The sequence below is a fragment of the Peromyscus californicus genome, unplaced genomic scaffold, assembly GCF_007827085.1.
Source record: "Peromyscus californicus insignis strain IS unplaced genomic scaffold, ASM782708v3 Scaffold_14__1_contigs__length_90479793_seg_2, whole genome shotgun sequence".
Taxonomy (NCBI): Eukaryota; Metazoa; Chordata; class Mammalia; order Rodentia; family Cricetidae; genus Peromyscus; species Peromyscus californicus.
The window spans coordinates 75,897,277-75,920,170 of NW_026294436.1; the positions used below are offsets into that span (position 1 = coordinate 75,897,277).

The 22,894-nt window shown below is 49.9% G+C and overlaps 1 protein-coding gene across 5 annotated transcripts in view; it reads right to left on the bottom strand.

The window, feature by feature from the left end:
- Window positions 1-10,822, bottom strand: part of Vash2 (vasohibin 2) — a 37,487-nt gene extending 26,665 nt beyond the window's left edge. For 2 of the 5 annotated variants that reach the window (XR_008218085.1, XM_052737995.1), the window contains exons 1-3: window positions 10,447-10,822; window positions 9,483-9,884; window positions 1,946-2,034 (exon numbers count right to left, since the gene is read on the bottom strand). Coding sequence is in view for 4 of the 5 variants with exons in the window: in XM_052737995.1 (XP_052593955.1) it covers window positions 1,946-2,034; window positions 9,483-9,758 (365 nt within the window). In the remaining variant the exon portion in view is untranslated. The other 3 variants (XM_052737998.1, XM_052737997.1, XM_052737996.1) reach the window with 3 other exon arrangements.
- Between the last annotated feature and the right edge of the window lie 12,072 nt (window positions 10,823-22,894).

The following is a 22,894-nucleotide window of genomic DNA, read 5'->3' on the forward strand; positions in this document are numbered from 1 at the left end:
TTGAGATCCTGAGAGGCCAGGGGTGAGGCAAAACAAGTGAGAGAGGGGAGAAAAGGAAGGCTGGGGGGTGTGGCAGCTTCCTTGTTGGACTATCTTTGTAACGCCCGCCCACAAATAATGACCCGGAGACTTATTATTAATTATGAAAGCTTGCTAACTCTTATAACTTAAACTAACCTGTCTCTATTAATCTACATTCTGCCACGTGGCTCAGTTACCCTGTTCTGTACTGTATGTCCGACTTCTTCAGTTTCTGGAAAAATCATGTACCTAGATTCCTCCTCCCAGTTTCTCTCTCTACCCGGAAGTCCCGCCTATTCTCTCCAGCCTAGCTATTGACCATTCTGCTCTTTATTAAACCAATCAGAAGGCCCCTTAGGCAGAGATGCTGCTTTACAGTGTACACAAATATTCTGCAACATTTCCCCCTTTTTGTCTAAATAAAAAGGAAAGGATTTAACTCTAACACAGTAAAACTATATTTAATAAGAACAACTATCAAGTAAGAATTTACAATGTTCAGTCCACTTGTATTTGGCCATTTGGGAGAAACTATTATCTATCCTATTTTGATGAGTCCAAAGTTTTATACCTAAACCACTTTCCATCATAACTTGTATTACCATCCTAAAAATACCTTTTTAGACCTTAGAACATTTTCTTAGATGAATAACTTAAGCTTTTGTGTCTCTCAGCCTTTATAAACTTTACATTTCTTTCATAAGTTTCATTTTTTAATTTGGTAACAAAGAAAACAGTATAACTATCTAGTCTTCAACCTCCACCAAAGGACCAAGAAGGATATAATATTACCTGAGTTAACAGGAAGTGCAAAGCAAGCAACTTCCAAAACTATAGAAATGACAGAAACAGCTTACTGTCTAGACAGTCATCCATGGTTTCTCTGCAACATTGGCACATCCATCTTCGTCCCACATGCCTAGAATATCTGACAGCATTTTGTGAAGCGTCAATTTTTTAAGGACTGCCCTACCTTCTTGGCAAGTTTGGTAGTCACCTTCTTTTGTGTCCTGCTTGTCCAAGTTGGACAGCATACTGTCAACAGTCAAGGCAAGGGCAGTTTCTTGCCCAGAAGCTAACTTTGCCACAATGAAAGCAAACTGCATACGGCGGTCCTTTGATGCCCATCATCCTTTTTTGGAGTAAATTTGTGCTGCCAGGAACAGAGGGTGTCTCACTGTCATGCAATTAAAATATTTTTTTTTTTTTTTTTGGTTTTTCGAGACAGGGTTTCTCTGTGTGCAATTAAAATATTTTAAATGCCATATTCTGAAGGTCTCTGAAGTGTTTGAAGACCATCTATCTATTTAAACTATCTCTGTTTGACCTTGAAAACATACCTAACATAAGTATAAAGTTTATTGTTATAGATGACTAACTACTAACCTGTCTTTATTATCCTAAATAGCTTTCCAGAACTAAAACTTTACATTACATTTTTAAATGAGCCGCATAAGTACAATACCTTAAACAAGAATAGAAACATATACAGCATAACAAAAATAACCTTAAATCTGTATCAATATATAAAAATCCATACCAATGTAAACTATTTAAGACTAGTAGTTGACTTTTTGGTTTAAAAGTGGATTCAATGATCTATCCTTTTATCCTATCATTTCTAAGGAGGGGGGAGGAGAAAGAAAACTAATCATGTAGGGAAAGAAGGGAACAAAGACAACCAAGAAGTAGAGAAAAATGAAGAGGAAAAGACAGGGAAGTGGAAAAGAGAAGTCACAGGCTCACAGGGGACCAACCTTATCGCTCTGTTTGAGAGACAACCCCTCATTATTCTGGTCTCTGCATGATATACTCTGCTATCATGTGGGCTGCAAGCTCTCTCCCAAGGGTGACCTTCCACCAAGCTTGCGATCACCATGCTCATCCCTTGTCTGGGGTGCTCAGCCCCTGGCTGAAAGGATACTGTAGAGTCTTCATGTAGTTCTGGATGGCCTGGAGCCAGTCTGGGATCGTCATGGACAGCCTGTAGTTTGGGACCTGGGGAATTGAAGGCTACAGAGAGATAAAGAGAGGGGGGTTCCTGTTATTGAGGGGTTGCTTGGGGCACAGCTCCTGGAGCAAGCATGGGGCTAAAATCAAGTGAGAGCTGCTCCTAGGAGCAGACACACACTTGGTACAGTCACCAGTAGCCATGGTGCCTCCCCCACAGCATCTCCCCTAAGATAGCTGGTCCACCATTGAAAGGCCCTCTAAGCCCCCTCCGACATACTCCACTCTGGGTCATGGTTCTCTATGGCCCTCCTGACACTGAGTATAATACAGTTTGACTTCTCTATGGGAACATAACTGCCTTCTCGAGGCCAGGGACTATATCCTGTGGAATATCCCACTGAGACTGGCCCAGGATGGACCCCAAAGTGCTTCACTGACTGACCCTTACATTTTTATCACATGGTCCATTCTGCAGCATGGTTAAGAGTGACCCCATTATATGTGCTCCCATCGTGAGCATCGTTGACACAGGACACAAGACAAATGGCATCCAAGATAAATAACTACAGCTGAATGGTGCACCAGCCACAGGCACCATTTCTCAACACCACACACCTCACATGCCCACTGCTTCCCTTCCTGAGCCTGTTTCCTGAGTGCCAGATTAAGGAAGGCCCTCCTTTTGCCGACTCTCCTCAGGTAAGTGCTGTGCCTCTCCTCATGAGGCATCCTCATGGGAGCTCAGCCAGCTCTCCTTCCCCAAGTGCCTACAGTCAGCACTCAACCAAACCCCTCCCTAGACACAAGGACACCAGCCAGACAGGAAGACATTAAGGTTTGTTTATCCCCATTGACTCCTCATCTTCTGCATGTTTGTGGTGGGCTGTCACTGGTGACTAAGAAATTTGGTCCCTATGAGTGCAGGATTAAGGGAGGAGGCTCCTCTAGGCGTCTGCTTCTTCAAAAAAAAGTAAAAAGGGTGAAAAGAAAGATTAGTCTCATCTTTGGAGGAAACAGGGCCAGCTTTGCAAATGGAAGGGGAGCTGCTGGTAAAACCGTTAGCTGATCGAATGGGGACAGCCCAGCTGGACAGCAGAGCCAGACACCACCTAAGCAGTTCCTGGCTCTCCAGGCATGGGCTCCACCGTGCACAGTGAGAGATGGGCATGGTGCCCTAAGCATGGGGTAGGCAGCCCTTCCCCAACTTGTGCAACATTTACTGCCAACATTCCCTGATGACAGCCTCTCCTCGGTGCCTCTAACTCAGCCTCGGCTCTGAGGCATTCTAAATTCACAGAAACCATCCCTTCAGCTGGAAGGGAAGCAGTCACACTTGGTACATCCAAGCCAAGGCGCCGTGTGTGTGTGTGTGTGTGTGTGTGTGTGTGTGTGTGTGTGTGCACGAGCATTGCTGTGTGGGCACACACAGGCCCAACTGTTCTACAAGCCACATTTTCTCTCCAACACCTCAACTCAAACTCCTTGTCTGGGAGAGTCACTTTGGAGGGCAAAAGATTCCAATTTGAAGATTTGTTCCCATGACTCCATTTGATACCCCCTCCCACTCCCCCACACATACACTCCCACATAAACAGTTTCTCACACACAAACTCACACATGAATTCTCTGTCCAACCAACACTAGCAAGTGTTGAGACTTCCTTGTTTTTTCACAGTAACACCCACATGTCTACCAAACCTATGTAACAAAATCAGAGGTTTCAAAGAGAGGTGAGAAGAGAAGCGAGGCTGAAGAACAGACCCTTCCTTAGCACCTCCATGTTGTGAGCGCTAGGCCAGGTACAGAGCAGGAAACATGGGAGCAGAGAAGAAAGGGAGACAGAGATTCCCTCACAGAAAAGTCAGGAAGCGAGGGACACGAGAGAGAGAGAGAGAGAGAGAGAGAGAGAGAGAGAGAGAGAGAGAGAGAGAGAGAGAGAGAGAGTCCCTGAACACGTAGCCCCTGACTTGGCTCAGAGTCCATTTTGGGAGCTGACCACAGAGTTATTTCTACCCCTCCCCCACCCCACGAAGCCCATAGAGGGTGTGAAGCGGGGCTCAGAGGACAGCTGGGCCTCAGAATAGCAGCCAATGGCGCCCAAGGGATTTAGGAAAACAGCTGCACAGTTACCTCAGCTGGCTGCAGCCACATTTGCTCCCAAGTAGGAGGACAAAAGTAGGCATTCCCCGAGGTGGGCTGCAGCAGGGCTGTGTGGGGAGAGCCAAGGGGCTCAGTGGAAGATACCATCAGCTGCTAGTCACCCTGAAGTCAGGTGAGCTGGCTGGGGCTCAGCCTGAGGCGACTTCAAACAGCACCTCAGGCAGCCTGGACCTGGAGTATAAACCAGAAGGGCCCCCGAGGTGCTATGAGGAAACATACACAGTGGTTCAAATCCCTGCTCTGTCTCCGACCAACTGTGGACCCTGGTCACATGACAGGACCCCCGAGAGCCTCCACTTGCATGCAGGTAAAATAACAACACTGCCTCATCTGCCTGGGAGCTGTACGACAAGGCAGCAGGGATGGCGCGGCACACACAGGTGTAAGTGTGCCATTATCCATCAGTAACATGCTCTCCGGAGCTGGGTTAGAAGAGGCTCAGAATCAGCAGGGACCCTAGTTCCTAGACCCTGAGGTTTCACTTCCTGAGGATGTCTTCCTACCCGATAGTTAAGAACATCAACTCCATTGCCAAGTTCAGCACATGCTGACAAGGAGGAGGTGTCCTTAATTGGTGGAGACTTCACAGAGTGATAAGAAAGCTCATTAGGCTCTGAGCAAAAGCGGGGCCAGCTCAGTGCCTGTGGATGGGTAGAACAAAGAAACAAAACTCCATCCAGAGAGGGATGCTAGTCAACTTTCAAAAGCAGGCACATATTGGGGACACACTGAAACGTGGATGAACCTTGAAGTGAGCCGACCTCAAAACAGCCAATACTGGGTCAGGGAGACAGCTCAGCAGGAGGCCTTTGCCGAAGCCACATGGTGGGAAGTGACCCACACCTGTCTGACCTCTGCATGTGTGTCTTGGTGTGTATGTACACGCACACATAAATGTAAAAACGGTTCTAAAGGTAAAGTCTACATAGTTCCTCATGCATGAACTTCCTAGAGTGGCCAGCCTCACAGACAAGGCGGGGAGCGGCTGTCCGTGGTTGTCAGGGTGTAAGCGCCGGGCAGTCGGTATTTAGTGTGTGGGTGTCAGAGGGAAGTGAAAGGTTTTGGAGATGCATGGTGGTGATGGAAGCGTGACCATGTGCACATCCTTTATGTCACAGAACTTTCTATCACTGTGACAAAGTCCCTGAGATAGTCAGCTTATAAAGAACAAAGGTCTATTTTTTCCTCACAGTTTCAGAGGTTTCAGCTCATGGTCACAGCACATGGTGGAGGGAACCTGTGGTAAACAAGGTCTGTCACCTCATGGAATCCAAGAAGTGAGAGGAGAAAGGAGCGGCATTTGGGATCCAAACAGCAGCATCATACCTTCAAAATGGTCAAAAGGAAGGTAGTGTACCATGTATTTTACCACAATCAACAAATAAGGTCACAAAAAGTGGCTTACTAAAGGAGAAATGTAAATAATGACTGTCTGGAAGAGGTTTAAACTCACTAATAACTTAAACACAGATGGAAGCCCTGTAAAATGTCATCCTCCATCCTTCCTGTTAGTCTCCATGCTCTGAAAGGCAGACCCAGTGCTGGTGATGAAGCCCTGGAAGTTTAGAGGATTTGGAAAAGGAGGGTGTGGGGTAGGCAGGGAAGAATAATGAGAAGTACAGGCAAGCCTCTGGCGGCCGCTTCTCCACCTCCTTCTTGCCAAACAAGAAAGCTGACAGAAGGCGAGAGGGAAGGCTGCAGGTGAGCACAGGTGTGCAGCTGGCATGGTCGTGAAGAAGGGAAGGGGAAGCTGGGCCTGGAGCCAGAGAGGCAGCAAGAAGCCCCAACTCGAGCAACCTTGGACAAGAACAAGGAGAAACCAAAGCATTTCTTTAACTGCACAGGAGTAGCATGAAGCAGTCATAGTCCCAGGATGGCCCCGGGCTCCTGCATCAAAGGGCCCAGCCTGTGGTCTGGGACAGAGGTCCTGGAGTCGCATCTTGTGACGATCCAGACTGATAGTTCGGAATCCAGGCCACAGAACGGAGGGAGCATCCTGAGAGCAGAGGGAGCAGGGGCAGAGCCTGCAGGAGAGTTTCAGATCCCTGCTCACACTTCAGATCTCAGCCCTCTAATGTGAATTCTTTCCAAATTTGGAATCACTGTGAAAATGAGACACACACATGGGGACTGCAAGAAACCCAGCGGCCTTTCTGGCTGAGCCGCCCTGGTGTCCAGCCTCAGCAGAGTAGGACTTGGGGCACCAGGATGTCTGAGAGCCAGACCTAGAAGGGCCAGTTGCTCCTCTGCACCTGCCTCTCTCTGCCCATTCTGTGTGACCCCAGTGACGCGATCTTTTCTTAAATTACCCCAGCAAAAGCCTGGATTGGACCTAGTCAGGTGCTCACTTGGACTCAGCAACCATGAGTGGAGAAGAATGCAGTCACAATCTGGAGAGGACCTCAAGTGATACTCCCCACCCCTGCTCCAAGGAGAGGTACCCAGGCCTTCAGGCAGAACTTATTACGGTTCCTAACTAAGGTCTTGTAGTTGAAGGACACGTCTTCCGTGCCTCACAGACCCTGGGAACTTGCTCCAGATACTCTCTTGCCTCAGTTCCCACTCTTTTGATAAAGTAGTTAACCTTGCCCAAAGTCTGTAATCCTTCTTCAGCAACGCCCCACTACACACCTTTGCTGTACGTTCCTCACAGAGTGGTGTTGGCTCGGCCAAAGGAGAAAAACTGGGCCCCAGGAGAGACTGCCGAGCCCTGGAGCTGGAGGGGAATGGCCTCTGACAGAGCAGCTTGAGATTTGCATGCCTGTGCCTGGGAAGGAGCCAGGATGTGGGGGACATGGAAGCCAGGAGATGCCATGATGGGACTGGGGATGGAGAACCAACTATTAAGACTCAGTGCTCACTTGGAAGGTAGAGACTAGGCTCAATGGCCAGCCTCAACAAAGTGAACTGGAGACTAACTTAGGCTACATAAGAACTTCTCAAAACACAAAACCAAACAAAAAACAAATATGCAATGTAGGAAAATGAAATCTTATGCTCTTATTCAGGTTTCAAGACCCAGTTGTCACCAGGGGGTGGTAGGACATGCCTATAAACCCAGAAATCAGAACCCTGAGGCAAGAAGACCACAAGTTTGAGACTAGCCCCAGATACAACAAAGACCCTGTCAAAGAATGGGGAGGCCTAGAGAGATGGCTCCATGGTGAAGAACACTGAGTTCAATTCTAGCACCCACATGGTGACTCACAATTGTCTGTAACTCCAGTTCTGGAGGTCCCAACATCTTCTTCTGACCTTTGTGGGCACTCATGACATGGTACACAGACACATATGCCAGCAAAACACCCGTACACATAAAACAAGTCTTTAAAAGTTAAAAAATAAATAAATAAAAGGAGCCGGGCAGGAGGAAGAGACAGGCAGATCTCTATGAGTTAGAGGCCAGCCTGGTCTACAGAGCGAGTTCCAGGCCAACCAAGGCTTCAGAGTGAGACCCTGTCTCAAAAAAACAAAAAGCAAGCAAACAAACAAATAGCAAAAACAATAACAAATCTAGAGCGACCAATGGCCTGTGCTCAGCTAGAGGAGTCCCGACTTACCAGCAACCGTCAGGAGGCTCTTGGGTTACAAGGAAAATACAATACGACACATATAAGATGCAGGAATATTTTCTTTTTTGAAACTAGGTCTCACTACACATTCCAGGCTGGCCTTGAACTCAGTGGCCTAGAACTTGTAATTTTCTTGCCTCTCCCTCTTGAGTGCTGAGACTACTGGTACTCACCACCATGCCTGACTGGAGCATTCTTTTATAAAAAGGAAGCATTCAGCTGTAGAACTGGAAGCATCACCTCAGCAACACTTAGAATACTGCATCTCACTTGTGTTCGTATGGGGACCGCCTGAGGGCAAATGAGCCAAGGTCCCAGAAAGAACAGACTGACGTGGGGAAGAAGAGAATGAAGAGAAGAAAATGAAGAGGAGGAGGATGATGAGGGAGAAGGAAGAGGAGGCCACAGAGAACAGAGGCAGGGTGCCTCTGTCTTGTACTAACTCCCTCTCAGGAGGACTTGAGTGAGAGACATCATCACCAATACTAAGATCCAATGCTTGTCCACACAGAGAAGGACTCCCGCACATAAAACTGGGGTAACCATAAAGGCACATGGAAGGAGGTGCAGGAATCAGAAAGCCAGCCCACACAGTGGCATGCAGCCTCTGCTCCCTCTGGCCAACTCTTGCATGTGTAAGGACTCTGGTGGATCATGGTAAGCAGAGGAAGATGGTCTCAGAACCTGGGCTGTCTGTGTTCGAGAGCAGGGCTCATTACTGCTGATGCTGGGGCATCAGCTTCTTGTCAGACAAGCTCCTATTTGGAGGGAATAAATTCCCCGACTAGCAGAGTAATATAGCACGATGGAGCGGGAAGCAGAGAGCCTCCTCCACTTCCCCAAGGGCACACACACAGCCTTCTGGTCTACAGGCTTGCATGCTCAGCTGTGCACAGACAGGCTAGGACTGACTACTGCATGGCTCTGGGGTATGTGATTCCTGCACCTTCTCAGGATCCTTCTCAGCAAACAGGTCCCTAGAGTTCAGGGAAGCCATCTCCATAGTGGCACACCAGGCTTTCATCTAGCTTGCGTTTTGCTATTTTATATAACAGGACACTCCCACCAGGGGACATCTTCCCTCTGTAACCATATCCTTGGCCACAAAGCTCAACCGCTCGCTGGCTGCTCTCCCGAGTAGAAAGAGAGCTTCACTTGGCCTCTTCCTTTACCGGGGAGACTAATTCATCCTGTGTATTGGAAAGTCCCTTTTAAGCCACAGCCAAACGCTTCCCTTTTCTCCCCATGGCGCCAGATAAGCTGGGAAGAGGCAGTTCACTGTTTTCTGCAAGTTCCAGAGGTAAAAGTCACTGTCATAAAAAAGGAAGGAAGGAAGAAGGAAAGAAAGAAAGAAGAAAAAGAAAATTGGCAAAAAGTCTAGAAATGATTCACGCTGAGGAGTCTGGCTGGTTGACTACAAATTCACTCACGGCTCCATAAATCATTTGCTAGGGGGACAAGGGAGAAGTGAAACACTCCACGGAGGACCGGCGGGGTGGACATGGGGTTCTATGCTTTCTTAGAGTGACTTGTGTTGACCTGGTGACACTAGCTTTTGATGAAAATGTTACAGGGGCTGAGTACATAATGGATTTTAGCTCAGCCTAACCTTACAGGGCCAAGCCAGCAAGCCCCCTGCCTATCCCTTCTGGCAGCGGAACAGAGACAGGACTCAGTAGCTGGACATGAGGTCTCTGCTCCCTGCTCCGCCCTAGCTGAGCCGGTCCCATGCCGCCCATTCGGACCATCTCGCCTTCTCCTAGTCACACCACTGACCTTAGCCAGGAAGGCAGCGTTTCTGATGGCGCCCACCATCTCTCCCCCTTTGGGGTGGACCTTGGCAACATGCAGCCACATCCGCTCCCAGGTGTGGCTGTCGATCGGGAAGCCACTCTTGTTCACGTGGAACAGCACCCCGCCGTCTTTGTCCTCCTCCTCCGAGCCCCCGCTGGTGGCGAGGCTTACTGGCCGCGCGTGGCTGCTCCGGGACCGGGTGCCTTTGGCGCCTTTGGGGTGGGGGCAGCGATGAGTGTCCGCGGCGGAGCCGGTCATGGTGAGGGGCACGCGGCAGGGGACTTGGGCGCGCCGGAGATCAGAGCCCTGCGGGGGTGGCCTTCATCTCTCGCGGCCGCAGGACGCACTAAGGGAACTGCCGGGCTCCCCGCTCACCGGCCGGGCCTGAAAGCAGTGGAAACAGCACACACTGCGGCTCAGTAGACAGGCAAGGGGGCTCCCGCCCACTCCCTGCCTCGCTGCCCGAGACCCACCCCCTTAGGACTAACGCGAGCCTCTAGCCCGGCGGATTACCTAGCAAGGCGGCTGGAAAGGCGCCACGAAGACTCACACCCAGTTGCACCCGGGGATGGGGAGACATGCAAGGAGCACGGGGTGCAGAGGGGACAGGGTAGGAAGAAGCAAGACAGCTGTGTAGCAAGAAGACACAGGGGACCCCTCCAGGATCCACTCATCCCTGGGTCCCTAGATGTGGTGGATTGCCACCGACCCACAGCAAGCCGGCACGTGAGCACCCAGGGCTGGCACGAGGGCGCCGCAGCAGCCTCTGCTTGCTCAGGAGGCCTGGCGTCTTCCCGGAAGCCCCCCAAACCCTGGCGCGCGAGGGGCGGCTCCAGCCGGGGTTCCCGGGCAAGCGCAGCGCCGCCCCCTTTCCCGCGGGTCCCGCGCGGACACCGTGAGTGGCAGCTGCGAGCAGTCAGGGCACGCGCGGGGCACGGGGACCCACCTCGGGCCAACCAGCCTCATTGCTGCAGAGGGCTGCTGGAGCTGCGGCGGCCGTCACCTCATTCCATGTCCCATTCTCGAATGTTATTCTGTGACATATAATCGAGTCACCCGGGCAGCCGCCGATGTTCCGGATGCATCCATTGGACACCGCAACAAAGAGGGGCGGGTCCCGGGCTTGGGACTCTACAACCCGGAGCTGTGCAGCTCTGTGATTGGCTCTAAGGTCCCCAGACGGGAGGGGATCGGAGTAAGGGAAGCTGGGCTGCCACGCGAAATCCGATGCTGCGGTGTCCTGGGAGCCCTGCGGAGCTCGAGCAACTATCCAGGGACTAAGGTCCAGTTTCCCGGGGGCGGAGGCGCAGCAGTGAAGACCCGGAGATGTGACTCGGAGGTATAGCGGGTCTTGGCGTTGGAGCCGTGTTTGCCCTGGGCACAGTGACCCAGCCCTACACAGGGCTCTCTGGGTGGCTCAGGAAATGGTCAACATTAATACTTAGCAAAATCCTCCATTACAAGTTTCTCTCCAGATTAACAAGTGGATACCGCCTTACATCTTCTGTTAGTAGTCATGGCTAGCAAGGTCCCTCAATCCAAGCTGCTGTAAGATACAAGAGGCCAGCCAGGCCCCTTCTGCCACAGCTACTGGTTTCTGGTGGGATGCTTGAAGCCAAGGAGTGGCCCTCCCACAGTCCCCACTACAACACTACCTTTTTTTCCTCTCCTCTCCTCTTTCTCCCCCGACACCCCTTTTTTGAGACAAGGTCTCACAGCACCCAGGCTGGCCTCAAACTTGCTATGTAGAGAAGGATAGCCTAGAACTCCTGGCCCTGTCTTCACCTTTCAAGCGCTGGAATTACAAGGGCCTTACAAGTCCCTTTCATGTATGCTGGGGATAGCACCCAAGGTTATGCGAGGCAAGTACTTTACTAAATGAACTACCTCCCCAGCCCTGAAATACCTTTTTCTTTCTTTGTGTGTGTGTGTGTGTGTGTGTGTGTGTGTGTGTGTGTGTGTGTAGGTGTATGTCTATGTGTATATGTGCATGTGTGTGTATGTGCATGTCTGTGTGGATGTGTGTGAGTGTATGTCTGTATGTGTCTGGTGTATGTGTGTGTGTAGCTGTACATGTGTGGAGATCAGAGGACAGCATGCTGGTGTTCATTCTCTCCTTACACCATGTAGGTTCCAGAGATCAAATCCGGGTCTTCAGACTTGGTGGCAAGCCAGCACCCACTGGACTGTTTCACCAGCCCCCAATACCTTTTTCCTGATGATGCTCTCTTGCTTCCTTCTCCCTTTCTTTGTCCCCCACCCCCCCTTACTCCTTATTCCCTATCTTCTTCCTTTTTGAGAAAAAAAATGACAAGGTGAAGTGTGAAAAACCACAGACCACTGACCCCGAGGCTCAGAAAGTCTAGGTTCGCCTCTTGCTGAGCTGTGTGACCCTGGATACACAGTTTGTGTACTCTGGACCTTCATGTCTCTTTTTTCTGTTTTTTGTTTTTTTGTTTTTTTTTTTTTTTTTTTTTTTTTGGTTTTTTGAGACAGGGTTTCTCTGTGTAGCTTTGCACCTTTCCTGGATCTCGCTCTGTAGACCAGGCTGGCCTCGAACTCACAATGATCCACCTGCCTCTGCCTCCCGAGTGCTGGGATTAAAGGCGTGTGCCACCACCGCCCGGCCTTCTCTTTTTTTTCTGAAAGAAGGAAAACCAGAGCCCTCCCCTCTGCGTTCTGGCTCTCAGGTCTTGTGACTGCGAACTGCTTTCTCCTGAACCCCTAGGAGCCTGGCTGTCCGAGCCTGGCTCTGAACTGGAGGACAGCAGCCTAGCTTCAAGCAGGTGAGTCAGCTGTGCGGACCATGGGAAGCAAACCTCTCTGCTGGACACCGTGGGAAAGAGCCCTGCACAGGGTCCATTTCTGGCTGCTCAGCTATATACGGGGCTCAGAATGGAAACCTCTATAAGGCAGGCAGGGTAGGAGCCGGGATAAGCAGAGGACCAAAGAGGGGACCTGGGTTCTGAACCTGCCAGCACAGAGCCCTGGCATGGGACTATGCAGTCAGCACTGAGCACAGCAATGCCAGTCTATGTGAACAAAGCCAATGGGCCACATTGGAACTATGCCATCAGTCCATAGACAACAAGCCCCCCTGGAAAAGAATCTGGAAACAGAAAGACAATGGGTGCCCGGAGAATCTCATTCCTAATTAAAATGACACCCACCCTAGAGAGTGATCCGTCTTCTCATCTCAAACACCCTCCTCCCCTCTTTCTGCAGGTCATCCTTTAGTCCATTTCTCTCCCTTCCACTTCCCTGGTTCCCAGTTCAGAAGAGACTTCCAGGACAAGCACGTGTGTGGATCAGAATTTGGCCTTGCAGTCCCTTAGAGAAGATAGCTCACACACACCTGAGGTGAACAGGCTGTTTTGTAAACATCAAAGAATGGCAGAGACCAGGTTCTCGGCCCTTACAGCCACTTCCGCTGTCCACACATAGACCAAGTCCACCCAGCCAGCACCCAGCATCTTGTCCAACCGTAGCCTGAATCCTTTAGTCCATTTCTCTCCCTTCCACTTCCTGATTTGCCTGAAACTCCAGACACCAGAAGGAGTTTGTGTTTCACCTTCCTGCTTTGACATGCCTCACAGCTCACTGACAGTGGACGGAGAGCATTTGCTGCCAGTCCCCGGGATTCTGGTTCCTGATTTCTTCTTCCCACAGATGGGATGAGCAGTGTGGCCTGTGAAGATAGGCACAAAATTCAGCAACTTTCCCAGTGAGGTCAGTGCAGCCTCCTGAGTGAACTTGCCGGCCCAGGGGCCCAAGACCTCTTCACTGAGAGCTGTGCTGATGTGCAAAGAGAGAGTGGGCAAGGACCGAAGTCCCAGTCCCACTTAAAGGACGTCCTCGATGACCTAACTTACTTTTGTTAGACCTGTTGTGGGTTTGAATGTGAAATGTCCCCCATAGGCTCATGTGTTTGAACGCTTGCTGTCCAGCTGACAGCATGATTGGAGACAGCTGTCAAGCCTTTAGGAGTTGAAGTGGGTTATTGAGATAAGAGACTGAGGGTTTATAACCCATGCCCACTTCCAGTCTGCTCTCTGTTCCTCCTAGACCTGAGGTGAGGGACCAGGTGCACACTCCTGCCACCATGGAGCCACCCACCACCATTAGAGACTGGGTCCCCCCAAACTCTGAGCCAAAGATAAACCATTTCTCTCAAGTTGCATAGTGTCGCGTAATCGCCCGTCTCCTAAGGAAGGTGCCGCCTCCTGACAGCATCACTGCCCAGCAGCCAGGACCAGCACGTGACTTCTAGGGACCCAAGTCTGTTGTTTTTCATTCAATACAGTGGCCGCTCCTTAAGCAACTGCTGTCCCATCTGGCAACTGCAACTCCTACCAGCAGCTGTGTGGCCACGGGGGCCACAGCCAGGTGGGATTCTGTTCCCTCGGGCACCGGCTCTCTCAGGGCCACTGAAGAAAACTACCTAAATCTCTATCATTCTATAGAACTCAGGGTTCGAAGGCTGAGGTGAAACCCTGCTGGCTCAAAGAGGCTGAATAACAAATAGCTAATCTTCTTTCCTTGCTCAAGCCTCCGGAAAAAAGGGGCCGTCCTTTCTTCTGCTCAGCCCCCACTAAAGAGCCCTCTCTGTACTTAGTTCCTCCCTATCCTTCCGGACAGCTAGCCGCTGACTCAGCCTCCTGACCCCAGGTTAATTTTATTTAATCAAACAAATGTAACACATCTTTTATTGTTAACAAAGCAGCAGAAACAAATGTAACACAGCTTCGCACAGTTAAGGTAGTATTCCACAACACAAGTCATAATATAAGGTATGAGAAAACCCGTACAAAGAGCCTGGTGCGTGTGAGCTGGGCCTCACTTTGAATCTGAGACACTACACAAACAGATTTGGAGACATCTGTGACTAGTGTGTCTCATTGTGTTAGTCGAGACTGAGAAATGGCTGCAGTTACCCAGCAAAAGGAATAAACGTTTGAAGAAAGTCACGGGCATATGAAGGGGAACATAGCTTAGAGAAACTAGGAGGAGGTGCTGGGCACACAGGAAGAACTGGACGAGTTTTTTCCACAGATAGCACGGAGGAGAAGCCACACAGTTGTGGGCAGAATTGTGTATGCTCCTGCACTGAATCTGCATGCTGATGTTCTAACCCTCAGTACCTCAGAATGTGATATTTGCAAATATTGTCACTGAGATGTAATTAGTTATGATGAACTCATACCAAAGAGGTCGGGCTCCTACTCTAATATGAATGATAGACTCATGAAGGGAAAATTTAGATGCTGAGACAGCTAGGTGCATGAGGAAAAGACGGTGTGAGGATTGGAGCTACTTCCCCACAGTGGAGGAACTGGAGCCAGGAGACAGGTGTGGTACAGACTGGCTGAAGTGTCTTCAGAGGGAGCAGGCCTCGATGAGGCCTGGCTCCCTGACTCCTTCCAGTTTCCACCAGGGTGGGTGGTCAACCGCTGTGTAGACCATGCTGATTGCAGCTCTTCCTCACTGCTTCTCTGACAAGCTACATGACTCTGGGCTGCCAGGACTCAGCTCAGGTATGGGAGCTGGCTGAACCAGAGAAACGACTTTTCCATTCAGTATCAACACTAACACTACATAAACTGTGAGATTCAGCAACATTGGTCTAAGACAGTAGGAGAAAACACCAAGCAAGAGGTCCACCCACATTTCTGTATTTTCTTTTGACCTTTCAAGCTCTCTCTCCTCTGAGATGTCACCTGTATTACATGACTGTCTGGCTTGAGTGTGAACTGCCCCTCTGAGACTCCTATGTTAAAGGTGCAGTTCCCTGAATGGTGGCACTATGTAGGGACATACTGGAAACTTGAAAGGCAGAGCCTGGCTGAGAGAAGTAGTCCGTTGGAGGTGTGACCTTGGGGACATGCCGTGCCCTGGCCCAGCCCTCTCTGCTTCCTGGCTGTCCTGACGAGAGCAACTCTGCAGCCCCTGGTCCTTCATCTGTGAAGTACTGCTTTGCTTGGCTCAGAAACAACGGAGCCAGAGATGGTGGATTGAAATCTCAGACGCTGTGAGCCAAAGTAACCGCCCCCAAAACTGTATCTATCAGGTGTTTCTGATGGTGATGGAAAAACCAAGCAATGGATTGAACCGCACCAATCACCACTGATACACACAGTGGTGTTTGCATTGCTCCTAATTGTGCTGGGAGCAGGTCTTGCCATATGAAGAAGAGAGGCGACCTCCACTGGGTGTTTGGTCTATGCTGAGCACAACTTGAGCCCTGCACATGTATCCTGTTACTTAATGCTCACAAGGAACCTGTAAGTTTTAAACCAGCACTAGGAAAGCTTATGTAATTTGCCCTAGGTCCAGACAGTAAAGCTGTAGTTTGGATACTGAATGTCTTCCCTAAGGCCTCCGGGTCCAATTCCTGGTCCCCAGTTTGGTGCTTTCTAAAGTGGTAGAGACTCTAAAGTGGGGCCTCAAGGGAGGGTTCAGGCCATTGGAGGCAGGTGAAGGTGACTGTGGGACCCTGGTCTCACACAATCCCCAGAGGAAAAACAAACAAAACTATGCATGTCTGGTAATAATTGGCATCTCCCATACTGAGCCCAGTAAACCTCCTCTCTTTATAAGTGACTGTCTCAGATGTTCATCATAGCAACAGAAAGCTGATTGACATGGAAGTCACAAAAGTAATTAGCCCTGTTGAGCCTCTATTCTGAAGTATAAAAAGTACAATAATTTAAATTTTTCTTCTAAGAATTTTAAACTAGGCACTTGTTTCTACACTGAGCTTGTTGGTGTGTTTCGAGACAGGGTTTCTCTGTCTACTGTCCTGGAACTAGCTCTGTAGACCAGGCTGGCCTTGAACTCACAGAGATCCTCCTGCCTCTGCCTCCTGAGTGTTGGGATTAAAGGTGTGTGCCACTGTCCCAGTTTACACTGAGCTTCTGATACCCAGAGAATTCAGGAAAACTCAAGCTTAAGCTTAGGCTGATAGCATCATTAGGGATCTGGAAACAGTAAAGTCCATCTTCTCTTGAAAAGTTGGTTTCCAGTTCCATCCCCATTCCTCAGACAGCTGAGCAGACATCCCAGTCCTCACACAGCTGAGCAGACACCCCAGTCCCTCACACAGCTGAGCAGAAGTCAGAGACCGACCTTTCTCTGGAAAAGCCAGCCCTCAACCCAGGCTCAGGGATCCTGAACACCGCAGGCAGGCAAACGAATGACTAAAAATTAGTCATAATCATGCAGGCCCCACAAGCCAAGAGTCCGCCTGAGTAAGTAGACATCAGACTGAAGTGAGAAGTTGAATATAACACGCTTTTGTTTAAAGCTTTTACAGAAATGAAAGGAACACAAACAGAAGAAAGTTAAAATTGATCAGCCAGATGTGAGAAGCAACCAAGTCAGAAATGTGAAGCATAGTCCTCAGGCTGGGGCTACGGATCAGGGGGAGAGTACTCACCAGCATGTGTGAAGTCATCTTGCTGGCCCCCCATCTTGTTTTTTACATGAGTTATATCAAATGCTGAAAGGACAAATCCCATACAAAATCTTTGAGAGAATTTAAAAAGATTAAACAGCCTGTATATAAAGTGATAACAACCATCAAGAATCAGAACTGGGGCTCAATCGAAGACTCTCTTAATCTAATTCTCCCCCTCCCTCTCCCTCTCCCTCCCTCCCTCCCTCCCTCCCTTCCTATGCCCTCCCCTCCCTCCTTCCCTTTCATCCCCTCCCCTCCCTTCCTGTTCTCTCCCCTCCCCTCTCCTCCCTTCTTATTCTTTCCCTCTCCTCCTCTCCAATCTCCTCTTATCCCCTCCCCTTCCTTTCCCTGCCTTCCTCTCAGGGTTGACCTTGATTTGTGATTGTATTAGTCGAGATTCTCCAAAGGAACAGAATCAACAGGATGTACACACACACACACACACACACACACACACAGCAAGCCTGTGATAAAATAACAACAGCAGCTGAATCATACCTGAGAATCTGGAAGTTTTCCCATTCTTTAGGCTGGGAGCCTCGGTGGTCCCCATTTGGAGACCCACTGGTCCTCAGCTCACTACAAAAGTCTGGAAACACTGATGTCAGTGAACGATTGAACAGCAACAGCATGTGGTAGTTCAAAAGAAAATGGCCCCCAAAGGGAGTGGCACTCTTTTTTTTTTTTTTTAAAAGATTTATTTATTATGTATACAGCATGAATGACTGCAGGCCAGAAGAGGGCACCAGATCTCATTACAGATGGTTGTGAGCCACCATGTGGTTGCTGGGAATTGAACTCAGGACCTCTGGAAGAGCAGTCAGTGCTCTTAACCTCTGAGCCATCTCTCCAGCCCGGGAGTGACACTCTTAGGAGGTGTGGCCTTGGAGGAAGTGTGTCACTGTGGGGGCGGGCTTTGAGGTCTCTTTTGCTCAAGCTTCCCTCAGTGTGACTTTTAGTCAACTTCCTGTTGCCTCTGAGTCAAGATGTAAGGACTCTCAGCTCTAACACCACATCTGCCTGCAGGCCGCCATGCTCCCTGTCATGATGACAATGGACTGAACCTCTGAAACTGTAAGCCAGCCCCAATTAAATGTTTTCCTTTAAAAGACTTGCCGTGGTCATGGTGTCTCCTCACAGCAATGAAAACCCTAGCCAAGACACAGGGTAAATCAACTTCTCAGCAAGAGGAAAAGCCAAAGAGAAAAGGGTGCCATCTTTTCCCCACCATACCCTTTGAACCCAGGCTGCTACCAGAAGGTGCCGGCCACCATCCGGGCAGGGCTTCCCCAGGCTGTCCAGGCAGTCGTGGCAGTTCTTCAGGTAAGGCTCCCTCCTCCTCCCTTGACTCTAATTTGTGAAAGCTGACATCTAAACCAATCATAATACTGATTTTCCTGCCTCAGTCTCTGAAGCAGCTCTTGTGTGTCTTCAGTGCCGCCGGCCTTGAACCCAGTGGGCGGCATCCCAGCCCCTCTTTCTCTGTTTGGGTGTGTACATGTGTGCGAGGGTGTGTTTGCCTGTGGGCACCCGTGGAAGTCAGAGGTCGGTGTCCAACTGCCGCTCCACTTTATTTTTGAAAGCACATTGTTATTTATTTACTATTTGTGCGTGTGCACATGGGTGTGGAGGCCAGAGAAGACTTTCACAAGGCGCTTCTCTCCTTCCACCATGGCGTCCTGGGACTCAGACTCAGATCCTCAGGCTGACTTAGCTGCAAGCACCTTCACCTACTGAGCTGTGTCTCTGCCCCCGCCCCCACCTTATTTTTTGAGGGTCTCTCACCAAACCTGAAACTCACTGTTTCGGTTAGACTGATGTCAAGCCCGTGGTCCCCTTGTCTCCACCACTAACCTAGCACTGGGGTTCCTGGCACGAGCAACCACAAGCGTTTTCATTTTTTTTTTTTTTTTTTTTTTTGAGATAGATTCTGTTAGGTAGATAAGTCTGCATGCCTTTGCCTCCCTGGGATTAAAGGCATGTGCCACCATATCGGACTCACAATATTTTCACACAGCTTCTGGACGTCTGACTCTAGTCCTCTCCTTACACAACAAGCATTTTATTCACTTCCCCAACAGAGCCATCTCCACGGCACCCTGCCCCCCCCCTTTCGTTTTTCTTTTTTTTTTTTTTTTTTTTTTAACAGGGTTTCTCTGTGTAGCACTGGCTGTACTGGAACTTGCTCTGTAGACCAGGCTGGCCTCAAACTCAGAGATCTGCCTGCCTCTGCCTCTGCCTCCCGAGGTACTGTGAGTGCTGGGCTTAAAGGTGTGTGCCACCACCCAGCCTCCGCCCCTTTTCCTTTTTAATAGCAAGAGAAAGAAGAAAAATAGACGTAAACAACAATCACAGGCGTTTCCAGGCTATCTTTGTCTGAGTTGTGCCGCTCATCACACAGGGGACCTTGTGTTCAGTGATCAGCACTGAAAACCAAACTCCAAACAAACACCTCTGTTTACCTCTCTCTCTTGTCCCTGGTGTGGGGGCTGCTGGAGGAGGGCAAGCATGAAGGAGAGCCAGAAACTCAAAAAACTGAGACCAGAACAAGGACAGAAGCTGGGTCTCCAAAACCTGCAGGATGCACCCGGGGCCCTGGTCCCTGTCCTTCCTAGAGTCCAGCATCTGAGGTTCTTTGAGGACATTTGGCTAGAAAGAACAGACACTGAAGACTTTCTTGGATGGCAGCTCCCGTTTGCCCAGGGAAGAGGGTCACCCACTGTAAACGACCGCCTTCTCTTACAATGGCCGTCTGTGAGGAGCCCGCTGGCCTCTCCAGACTCTGTGCTGGTGGCTCCCTGCCCATCTCTCCCTGGGGAAGCAGCCAGTCACAGGTGTACCTCTATTTCCAGGAGGCTTGCATCTCAATAAATCCATCAGAAACGGAAAACTCCGGGAGTCAAAGGCTCATGGATGGCTGGCAGGATAGCTCAGTGGGCAGCACTGCTTGTGCCAAGCGTGATGACCAAAGTCTGATCCCCAGGACCCACACCCAAAAGCTGACCTCTGACCTCCCCCTGTGCACTATGTGTTTACACATGTACTAACAAAATAAATGTTTTTTTTTAAGTGTATTTGATTGGGTGTCAAGCCTGTAATCTCAGCACTCAGGAGGCTGAGGCAGGAGACAAAGAGTTTTGAGCCACTCTGGGCTATTTAGAAAGAACCAGCATCATAGAAGAAAAAAGGGTTTGGTGCTGGAGAGATGGCTCAGTGGTTAAGAGCACTGACTGCTCATCCAGAGGACCTGGGTTTAATTCTCAGCACCCAGTTGGCAGCTCACAACTGTCTGTAATTCCAGTTCCAGGGGACCCATGAAAAACACCGATGCACATAAAATAAAAATAAATAAGTAGAAAAGAGAAAAAATGCCCTGAACACCCCTACCATATCAAGCATCCACTTGTCCCAGCTCACCTCAACAAGCTCAGAACACTTCCCGAGCCTGCCCTTGGGCGGAACCATCTCACACAAGCCTGTTTATAGTAAACTCGGGCAACTGTGAATGTTTCCTCTCTTGAAACTGGTCCAGTAGCACCCACCTCACCTCACACAAGTTCCCAAAGAGCTCAATGAGATGGTGCAGCAGGAAGCAGCTGGTGTGTGGTGAATTGTCTCACACCCAGCCTTAGCTCTGAGATGCTGAGGGTAGGCACCGCTCATCTCCAACTGTGTCATTGTTGAGACTGTGCCGTCTGTATACTCGACTGTCAGTTTTACTATCACGTGGTTGAAAGAGAAGGGACTTTAAAAATGTTTTTAATGGACTGGTGGTTAAGAGCATTTGCTGCTCTTCCAGAGGACCTGGGTTCCATTCTGAGCAACCACCTAACAGCTCACAATGGTCTACAATTCCGGTTCCAGGGGCTCTGACATCCTCTTCTGGCCTCCATGGGTACCGGTCACAAAAGTGGTGCACAGGCTTACATGTAGGCAAAGCACCCACACACACATAAAAAATAAAACGTTAAAAGAGTTTTTGGAGCCTAGTTATTGTACACAGCTATGGGTTATTAAAGACTTTCTCAATAAAGCGTATTGCATACCTTGCTTGACCATGTCTACCACATCCTGCCCTCTCTCCTGTAGCCTTCCCAGTAGTTCCTCCTCCTCCAGACTGCTCCACTTCCACTTCCATCACATAGAAACCCGCTTCATGACATCATGGTTCTGATTCTGAGCTATTCTGCTAACCGTGATGGTCTCCAGCTGCATTCACATTCCTGCAAATGACATCATGTCACTCTTCTTAGAGCAGACTAAAACTCCATGTGTGCATCTACCACACTCCCTTTCCTCATTCTTCTGTGGGCAGGAGCTTCACCTGTTCCATACCTTGGCTGCTCCCTGTACGGCTGCAGTAAGGGATGTAAGTACCTCTGTGGTTGGTTTAAGGCCTGTGGGTAAGGGGCAGACAAGTTCTGAAAGGCATCTGTGGAGCCAGGGCTGGAGGGCGGAGAAAGATCAGAAAGAGGTGGCAACAGCGGCCTCACCCTGGAAGATGGGAGGGAGCAAAGCAGCCCCTGCCACGGAGACTGGGAGGCGCACTTAGTGCGTGAGTACTGATGCCCGGTCATTCCACGCCATACAGTGTGTAAGAGCTCCAGTGCTCCTGTTCCTACTGGGGCTAATGGGGTTCAAATTCTCCAACAGCCTTCTTCACACTCAGGGAGTCTGGGGGAGCTTGTTTATCAGACATGGCTTATCTTCCCTAGGTTCCCCACCCACCCCCTCACTCGGGCCTTCATCAATGTGGGATTTTTTTGTTTTTGTTTTTTTGTTTTGTTTTGTTTCTGGCTGCTTCTCTCTCTCTCTCTCTCTCTCTCTCTCTCTCTCTCTCTCTCTCTCTCTCTCTCTCTCTCCTCTCCTCTCTCTCTCTCTCCTCTCCTCTCTTTACATAAACAAAAGCAGCATGTTTGTGTTTCAAAGCCATGAGTCAAGAATGCTGTTTTCCAGCTGCGAGTGTGCTGTCTCTTGGGGCTGGCCTCTCTTGGTAGAGCCATAGGGGGTTTATCAGCTGAGACAGAAAGACGGGGGGGGGGGGGGGGGGGGGGGGGGGGGGGGGGGGGGGGGGGACGACACGGACGGACGGACGGACGGACACGGGGGGACGGACCACCACAGTCAAGGATGTCCACATCTTGCTTGGGAACAGTTTAGGGGGAGTAGGGATGAGGTGCCAAGGAGCTGGACAGGAGGAAAATGAGTGGGTAGAGGGTCAGTTGGGGTGGAGGAAGGCAGGCCAGGAACAGCCCAGCAAGGCTGAGGAGAGACAGAAGTGGGAGGCATTGGGGCAGGTACAGAGTGTCCCCAAGACACTGAGCAAAGCACATCTGTGTCTGAAATCAGGACCGCATGGAGCTGAAGGCGAAAACCCAAGGGAGGCTGTTTTCTCTGCTGAATTAAAACTAAAACCTCTGGGCAGATCAAGGAGATGCTGGAAGGATGTGACTTGAAGCCAGTTTTCTTCAGCTGCATTTTCTGAGCAGGTAATGAAGCTGCCGTGTGCATGGAGACAGGGCTTCCGGGGTGGGTAGGTGCTCAGCTCTGTCACTAAAGAGTTGCCCAATTGGGCTGGAGAGATGGCCCAGTGGTTAAGAGCTCTTGCTGCTCTTCCAGAGGACCCAGGTTTAATTCCCAGCACCCACATGGCAGCTCACAACTGTCTGTAATTCCAGTTCTAGGGGATCTCACACCCTCACACCAATGCACATAAAATAAAGTTTAAAAAAATATATATGTATATAAAGAGTTGCCCAATTCGGGCCATACCCTCTCTCCTCTCAAGAGTTTGGACTGTGAAATAAAGGAAGGATCAGGTCCCTAGTGCTAGACTTGGGATTTGCAACAGAACCATCTGAAGGAGCTAAAAGAAAGTCCCAACATCCAGGCTGTAGCCCACAGCCATGAAAGTAGAATTGTCAGGGATGGGGGTCAC